General features: G+C 42.2%; 1 protein-coding gene across 1 annotated transcript; it reads left to right on the plus strand.

Moving 5' to 3' along the window:
• Positions 1-1,183: 1,183 nt before the first annotated feature.
• desi1a (desumoylating isopeptidase 1a) lies at positions 1,184-8,291 on the plus strand. Its single transcript, XM_080724502.1, has 6 exons — positions 1,184-1,581; positions 4,097-4,118; positions 4,939-5,008; positions 6,356-6,465; positions 6,643-6,765; positions 7,641-8,291. Exons 1-6 carry the CDS (start codon positions 1,491-1,493, stop codon positions 7,729-7,731), a joined length of 507 nt encoding a protein of 168 aa, XP_080580628.1. The 5' UTR covers positions 1,184-1,490; the 3' UTR covers positions 7,732-8,291.
• Positions 8,292-8,679: the final 388 nt, after the last annotated feature.

Consider the following 8,679-nt stretch of genomic DNA (forward strand, 5'->3'; position numbering starts at 1 on the left):
AGGGAGTGGGACGGTGGGACCCCCACAACCTTTTCATAGATAGATTCTTCAATTGATTGATTGATTGATTGAAGGCTTTATTAGAAGTTTGCATAGGAAAATGTACAGATTCATGACGGTACAGTTCACTGGTACAAGGTCTACTAAAAGGAGATCCATGAAAAGACTAAGCTTATTTCAACAGGAAACCATTAAAGTATCTCATATAACATTGAATGACAGACAAATAGAACACAGTACTATGCAGTAGATATGTAAAGAAAAAAAGAAAACAGTAGGTCTATACAATCAGTAAGTACAGTATATACAATATATACAAGGAAGGGGCAGGTAACAGTAAGTCTAAACAATCAGTATGTACAGTATATACAAGGAAGGGGCAGGGAGGGTAGGGTTGGGCTAGGTTTTTACCAGTTGTGAACGGCTGCTGCCTGTAAGTGGTTTTTTAGGGCAATTTTAAAGGATGCTAGTGATCAATCAATCAATCAATCAATCAATTCCATATGGTTTCATCGTTTGACAGCACAATCATCTTGTATTTTGGATTCATGTCAATTTGTGTTTTCATATATTTAAACACTTCTTGAACCGTCAAACCTTTCACTGTAGAGCCTACTTGGTCTGCTCTTTTTCCCCTCTACAAAACCTCTTTGCCGAAAATAGCTGATCTACAAGCTATTGCTGTGAGGCGTTGTGAGCTTGTAGTAGCTCTGGTCCATCGCTTTCACCTCCCACATTGCTCCCGGTGAATGCGGGAGGTGAAAGCGATGGACCAGAGCTAAGCTTGTAGATCTGCTATTTCAAAAAAGGAGAAAAAATACACAACGATTTGGAGGAGGAGGACATAGTAGCTCTGAGGACCCCCTAGGGGTCCCGGACCCCCTGTTGAAGACCCATGGTTAGGTTTAACTTTACAGACAGTACAGTCAGTACACCACTGCCTGAGTGCCTGGGACAACATGTGTTGATACCTAACTCTATGGTTGATACCGGTTGATTGATACACATATTTTGAGTGAACTTGCCCTTTAATAATAACGGGACCAAACAAGCGGCCACTTGGGGGCGCCAAAGATTGTATTGCACATTCTTATGTTTCCATTTCCAATCAATTTGTGTGGTATCGTATGTATGTTGCTTCCTTTTCCTTTGAAAGAGACCTTTTACCTTTGGACATAAATAGTAGCTTCAGAATCAGATGGCACATGAGATAATCAAGCTCACATCGTGATTGGTGTAAAGACCGGGTCACTGTCTGAACCTTTTATCTCGTCCTGACTTTGTAAGCTGTCTGATCGTGATTCGTGAGACAATCTGGGTGACACAAATTGAATCAGCTGTATACGAGACCCAGCTGTAGACTAGTTGTTCCCTCCCTGTGCTAACGTTAGCTCGTCAGCTAACAGAAGGAAACAACACCAAGACAACCGTCAGCTAACAGAAGGAAACAACGTCAAGAAAACCAGCCTGATTGTTTTGGGGTTCCCATTATGGATACGAATGTCACGAGGTATAGCGTGCAGCTGTACATTTATGACCTGTCAAGGGGGATGGCCCGCAGCCTCAGTCCCATCATGTTAGGTGAGTGATCGAGTGACAGGTAAAAAAAATAAAAAAATCTGTGCCGATTGTGGGAGCATTTCTATGGTGATGTGAGAGTGAGTTAGTAGGGCAGGAGAGAGGGGTCTACCAGCACCCCAATGACATGTTTTCGAAACCTGTTTTTTTTGGACCGTTATGATGTCTAGTTATGATTTCTGCTTGTTGCCGTCGCCAACTAATATCCCATGGGGTTCATTTTTAACCTTTTCTCACAACTATTCCCGATCTGAACCATACAATGGTCATAACAGAAAATGCCATAACGCTTGATGTAAACAACCTACAGGGACAAATGAACACACTTTTCTATATGATTTTGACCCAGGGAATTCATTAAAGTGGTTATTTTTAACATGTATGCACATCTTGACCCTATTTCAGGACAGAAACGGTGAAAAATAACCCAAAAATGTTCAAAACACGTCTATACTTCTCTTTGTACAGATAAATTAAGGTGTATTCTTTTGATACCACAGGTTTTTTAGGACCCTTATGATGTCTAGTTATGATTTCTGCTTGTTGCCGTGGTCAACTAATGTCCCATGGGGTTAATTTTTAACCTTTTCTCACATATCCCCAATTAGTGTGGGGATTTAGGGGAGCAAATGCTAATTTCGTGCAATTTTGACTTAAAGCGCGAAATTTTGCACAGATGTAGCCCAGGGCTTGCTCTAATGATTTAGCTAGGGCGCCCGAGTCTGCGACCTTCGGGGTCGCCACAGCGGTCAAATCAAGTTGGGCTTCCATTGACTTTCTATACAGGAGGAAAATACCCAGAAAAAGATTTTTTTTCTGGGTATTTAAGGAGGATCTGAGGGGTCGAACTAGGGGTTTGTCATGATGCTGAATCCATTGCAGGCATTTGTTTTGCACAAAAAACATTCTGTGGGCTAGAAATGGCCTCAGAAAACAATACACGTATGGGTGAGTATTCATGTTAGTCGGAGGCCTTAGGGTTTTTTTTTTCTTGTGCTAATCAGTCTAAAAGTTCAACATTTTGCACAGATGTAGCTCAGGGCATGTTCTAATGATTTAGCTAGGGCGCCCGAGTCTGCGACCTTCGGGGTCGCCACAGCACCCACACAACTCTGAAAAGTGATGACTCATCACTTTTCATCACTAAAGTCGATGGGAGCCCAACTTGATTTGGCCGCTGTGGCAACCCCGAATGTCGCAGACTCGGGCGCCCTAGTTAAATCATTAGAGCATGCCCTGAGCTACATCTGTGCAAAATCTTGAACTTTTAGACTGATTAGCACGAGAAAAAAAAACCCTAAGGCCTCCGACTAACATGAATACTCACCCATACGTGTATTGTTTTCTAAGGCCATTTCTAGCCCACTGAATGTTTTTTGTGCAAAACAAATGCCTGCAATGGATTCAGCATCATGACAAACCCATAGTTAGACCCCTCAGATCCTCCTTAAATACCCAGAAAAAAAATATTTTTCTGGGTATTTTCCTCCTGTATAGAAAGTCAATGGAAGCCCAACTTGATTTGACCGCTGTGGCGACCCCGAAGGTCGCAGACTCGGGCGCCCTAGCTAAATCATTAGAGCAAGCCCTGGGCTACATCTGTGCAAAATTTCGCGCTTTAAGTCAAAATTGCACGAAATTAGCATTTGCTCCCCTAAATCCCCACACTAATTGGGGATATGTGAGAAAAGGTTAAAAATTAACCCCATGGGACATTAGTTGACCACGGCAACAAGCAGAAATCATAACTAGACATCATAAGGGTCCTAAAAAACCTGTGGTATCAAAAGAATACACCTTAATTTATCTGTACAAAGAGAAGTATAGACGTGTTTTGAACATTTTTGGGTTATTTTTCACCGTTTCTGTCCTGAAATAGGGTCAAGATGTGCATACATGTTAAAAATAACCACTTTAATGAATTCCCTGGGTCAAAATCATATAGAAAAGTGTGTTCATTTGTCCCTGTAGGTTGTTTACATCAAGCGTTATGGCATTTTCTGTTATGACCATTGTATGGTTCAGATCGGGAATAGTTGTGAGAAAAGGTTAAAAATGAACCCCATGGGGTATTAGTTGGCGACGGCAACAAGCAGAAATCATAACTAGACATCATAACGGTCCAAAAAAAACAGGTTTCGAAAACATGTCATTGGGGTGCTGGTAGACCCCTCTCTCCTGCCCTACTAAGTGTGTGAGAGAGGAATTGCCGTGAGAGAGAGATCGGGCGTGCCTGACTCTGCCCAGTGATGTGTGTGAGATATAATATGGAATGGATACATTAACGGTTAATAATCATTAATAATCATCTGTGATTTTATACAATGGGAAATGTGTCTGTCTGTCTGTCTGTCTGTCTGTCTGTCTGTGTGTGTGTGTGTGTGTGTGTGTGTGTGTGTGTGTGTGTGTGTGTGTGTGTGTGTGTGTGTGTGTGTGTGTGTGTGTGTGTGTGTGTGTGTGTGTGTGTTTGCTATGTTTATCACTTGTTGATCACAGTTGTTTGCCTTTCTGTTTACAGGGAAGCAGCTGGATGGAATATGGTATGAATCTGAACTATTCACTGTCATTTTGCCATTGGTTTAGTCGTGTGGTCCAGGCTAGCACCTGACTCTTACAGTGACAGTAACATGGGGCTATGAAAACAGTTCCTATTAATTTCTATGGAACCATTAGAAGTAGGCCAGACCTATTTTTGGTGTGAGCCCAGAGTTTAGAGTCAAGTCTGTCTGTACCTAGTACCTACCTCATCTACTTATTACCTAGCTCATCATTGATCATTAATTGTTATCACATCTGTAGGCCTATGCCATTCAACTGGTACAGCCTTGCACCATGTCTGTAGCTGATCTGTGTTATTAAATGGTTGCAGAGCTGCTGCAGCCTGTAGGTAGCATACTATATAAGCACACACACAATTCAATTCAAAGGAGCTTTATTGGCATGAGAAAACATACGTTTACATTGCCAAAGCAACTGTGAAAATATAATAGAAAAAGTTGAAAAGGGGGATCATATATACATTTGGAGGAGGTACAGCATTGTGTAAATGTTACATTTTGGCATGTACATGTTATATATATATACAGGGTATAAAGCTTTTTGGAACACATAGCAGCAATCATTTGCAGTCCCCCCAGCCTGTGTGCTTACCCAAGCCAACCGAGACACACACACACACACACACACACACACACACACACACACACACACACACACACACACACACACACACACACACACACACACACACACACACACACACACACACACACACAGAGAGAGAGAGAGAGAACGAGTTGGTGTTGGCATCGCATATAAGGTCTATTAAGGTGTGTGTATATCTGTGTTTTATACTTCCAGGCACACGGCCATAGTGGTGTATGGAGATGAATTCTTCTTCGGTGGGGTAGGGATCTCCAGCTGTCCACCGGTGAGGGTTAAACAAAGGAAGTGACTGAATGTTTAGGCTTATACTGTATATACTGTAAGCAGTGCAGAAATATGATGCACACATGCCGAGCTAGAGCTACTAATAAGAAATACACACTTGTGGGACCTGTGTCTTGCTGAAGGGCACTTCCAAAGTCTTCCAAAGGACACATTAGTTGTTATGAGAGTCTATGGTTCTTGTGTCCGAGGTGGAACCTCTGACATGTTTCACTGAGTGAGCTGCTCTGCTGAAATGTTTTGTCAAGCAACAAGCTGATGTATAGTGTACTATGCAGTAGGCCAGCTGTTTCACACTGCTGCACTGACACAGCAAACAAGAGATTTACAAACTGATACTCTCTGGTGCTGAAGCCCTTTTACAGTTAGACATTAAATCCCATGGCACACAATTATAGAACAGTACTACATCAAGCCTATAAACATGATGCATGGTGGGTTGGCCCCGCGGTAATAATAGATGGATTAGTGGTTTGATTCCTGGCACTGAGTGGAGCGGTCCCATCTGTGATGCGGTTGTAATGTAGTTGCCAAGTGCCCTTGACTAAGACCTCTACATTGGAGAGTGGAGACGCAGCCCAGCATACTCCTCTGCTATCAGTTTATTGAACTATTCAGTACGAACAGAGCAGTACGCTCTTCCTTATCCGTATAGCACTTATATATCCGTCCGTATAGCTTAGTCGGCAGAGAGGCCGCCTGAGAATCGGAAGGTCGCTGGTTCGACCCTTGGCTTGTGCAGTCTACATCTTGAATTGTCCCTAAACAAGGCACTTGACCTGCAGGGGGGCCAGCATACTTCCTTTCGCTATTCCTTGTGATCCGTAATTTACTCATTGCTATGTGATAGTCTCTCTCACACTTTGATATTTATCTTACTGGCTTCTCAATGGCCGTTGAACTTTTGGGAGTCTACAGTTTCCCTGGCTCCAATCGTTTGAATTTAATCAGTAAATCGGATCAATACATTTGTCTCCTAAAAACATTGGACTATTGGAGAACATTTATCACAAAACTGACCTTAGACACCTGAATGATACATTATGTTATAGGCCACTGTATGTGTCTGAAATAACCTTTGTACTGTGGAAACATTATCTATGAATCTTTTATCTATTGCAGTAGTAGTGCTTACATTCTTTTAAGAGACTAGTGCTGATCTGATCAACTTCAAACACCCATGGGTCTTCAGCAGTACACCCGCCAAGTGTGAAGTTTAATCGAATGAACGGTTCTCGAGATATGCGAAGGACAGACAGAGATTCATGGAAAGTGCAGATAGATGAAATACATTTTGTGTGTTTTTTACATTTGGTGGTGTGTTTGTCAGGGTGGGACAATGCTTGGTCCTCCAGACACGGTGGTGGAGCTGGGAGAGACTGAACTGTCAGAGGAGATTTTCATGGACTACCTTTCCTCCCTGGGAGAGAGCACGTATAGGTAACACACACACACACACACACACACACACACACACACACACACACACACACACACACACACACACACACACACACACCCAGGCTAACTAAATATTATTACAGTACAGAGGGTTTAAGTGGTTAAAATGGATTCTAGCAGCTGTTAGATAAATTTGTCCTCTCGTTCTTTTCTCAGAGGTGACAGGTATCGTTTGTTTGAACACAACTGCAACACCTTCACCAACGAGGTGGCTCAGTTCCTCACAGGCCAAACCATCCCCTCCTACATCACTGACCTCCCGTCTGAAGTCCTGTCTACGTGAGTGGAACTCAGAAAATGACTCGTTTTTGCGTTATGTTGATTCTATTTGGAAATTACTGATAGTCCTGGTAAGCGTTAATGGATGGGTAATTTGCAGTAACTTCCACCAAATGTATGATGATGCAGTAATTTTCCATGCCATTTTCAGGGCTTTTCATGCAGTGCTTTGCTGGCCGCTCTCCATATGAAAGCCCTGGTTGCTTGAAGAAGCTTCCACACATACAGGACTTGAACCTGGAATGTTGGCGGTTTCTGTACTAACTGTGCCACCGCTCTCTGTCTGTCAGTCTGCCTGACAGTTTATCTCTCATTTTTTAGCAAAAGTATTCACCTTTTTGCCTTTGTGGAGGTGCTATTTGCTACCTACCGTATCATATACAGTATATTTTCTTCATTTAACGAAACCATCCTGTTTTTTGTTTTTGCTTCAGTGTTATGGTTATAGTGTAGTACTATATCAAGTGTGCTAGTATTCCATGACCTGATTTCAGACGTTCTTCTCATGAGAGATCTATTTCTATGTATCTTCTTTACATTACAGAGAATAGGGCAGTTCTAAAGTATGTTATTGTATTGTGAGCAGCATTGCTTCTTTAGAAGTCCTTTTCTGCAGGGAGGAAAGGGGTCTAAAACGTAGACCAGTTTAAACCAGTGGGACGTTAAAACTCCTTTTTAGGTTGACACAGAATCCATCATAAATCATCCTCCTACATTACATGAACAAACACTAGGACAACCCATCATAGATGCATACATTTGAGTAATATTTAGAGTAGTGGAGTTAGTTCTGAAAATGTTTACTTTAAGAGGCTTATATTTAAACCCTAAAAAGGAATTAAATCTTCTCACATATTTGTCTTCCCTCTCTGTAGGCCGTTTGGACAGATACTTCGGCCCATTCTAGACTCCATCCATATTGCCCCTCCTGGCGGTAACGTCATCAACGGGGGGCGGCACAACTAAATCAAGCACAACCAAAGTCACCAAACAATTTCTAGGCCACTTCCATTGTAATCAGTCTGTCAGAGGAATTTTACAAACATTTCCTTTTTTTTTTCTTTTTCTCCTGTTAGTGGTTATGGGTATGAAGCAGGCAGGTGACTGTGACCTTGCCACAGGACTAAAGTGACTCTGACAGGTTGGTTGGGGTTTGTGTTCAGCAGGGGAGGAGAACTGGGGGAAATGGCACGACCCTCTGCACACGTTAAGCTCTTCTGGTGTAAAGAAACTGCTGGTGACTCATGTATCAGAGTTTGCATGTGGTGCTACGTCCTCCTCAGGCCAACAGTGGAGGTTGGGCTTGTCTGAGGATGACATGATATGGTTCTCAAACCTTTTTGTTTTCAAGGACCCCCATAACTGAATGTGTACAAATGGAACCAAATGTGTTTGGTTCTATTTGTACACTCTCAGAGTTACAGACCTATAATGGTCCATTTGGACAACCCTCAAAGAACCCCGGAGGTCCTTCAACCCACTTCGAAAACCACAGACATAGAGAGTGACGGGACCTGCTCTCGTAGGGAAATTGACAACGACTTACTAAAATAAAATGAAATGAAATGTGTTTTTCATAAAGTAGCTTCAACTTCATTGTCACATCACAAGTTTTACGAGTGTGAAAGAGTGGGATAATGTTCCATATAAGCTCCCTATGATTTGCAGTTATAAAATAGAAGAAAAGCAGAAGCTAGATACCTGTAAGTACACCAGTAAGACTCCCTAATCGGGAGATAAGCGACCGCCAGGTCGCATACACAAACCTTGGCTTAGAAGGCAATGGTAGGCAATCAGGAGGGAGGTGTGCAAAAAAAAGGGAGATACATTTGCAGATACTGTAAGAGCAGCACTTAGCAGATATATTTTGCCATGCATGGACACCTGTATTTCTACTTATTATTTTACTTTAGG

The sequence above is a fragment of the Nannobrachium achirus genome (genome assembly GCF_963921795.1).
Source record: "Nannobrachium achirus genome assembly, chromosome: 4".
Taxonomy (NCBI): domain Eukaryota; kingdom Metazoa; phylum Chordata; class Actinopteri; order Myctophiformes; family Myctophidae; genus Nannobrachium; species Nannobrachium achirus.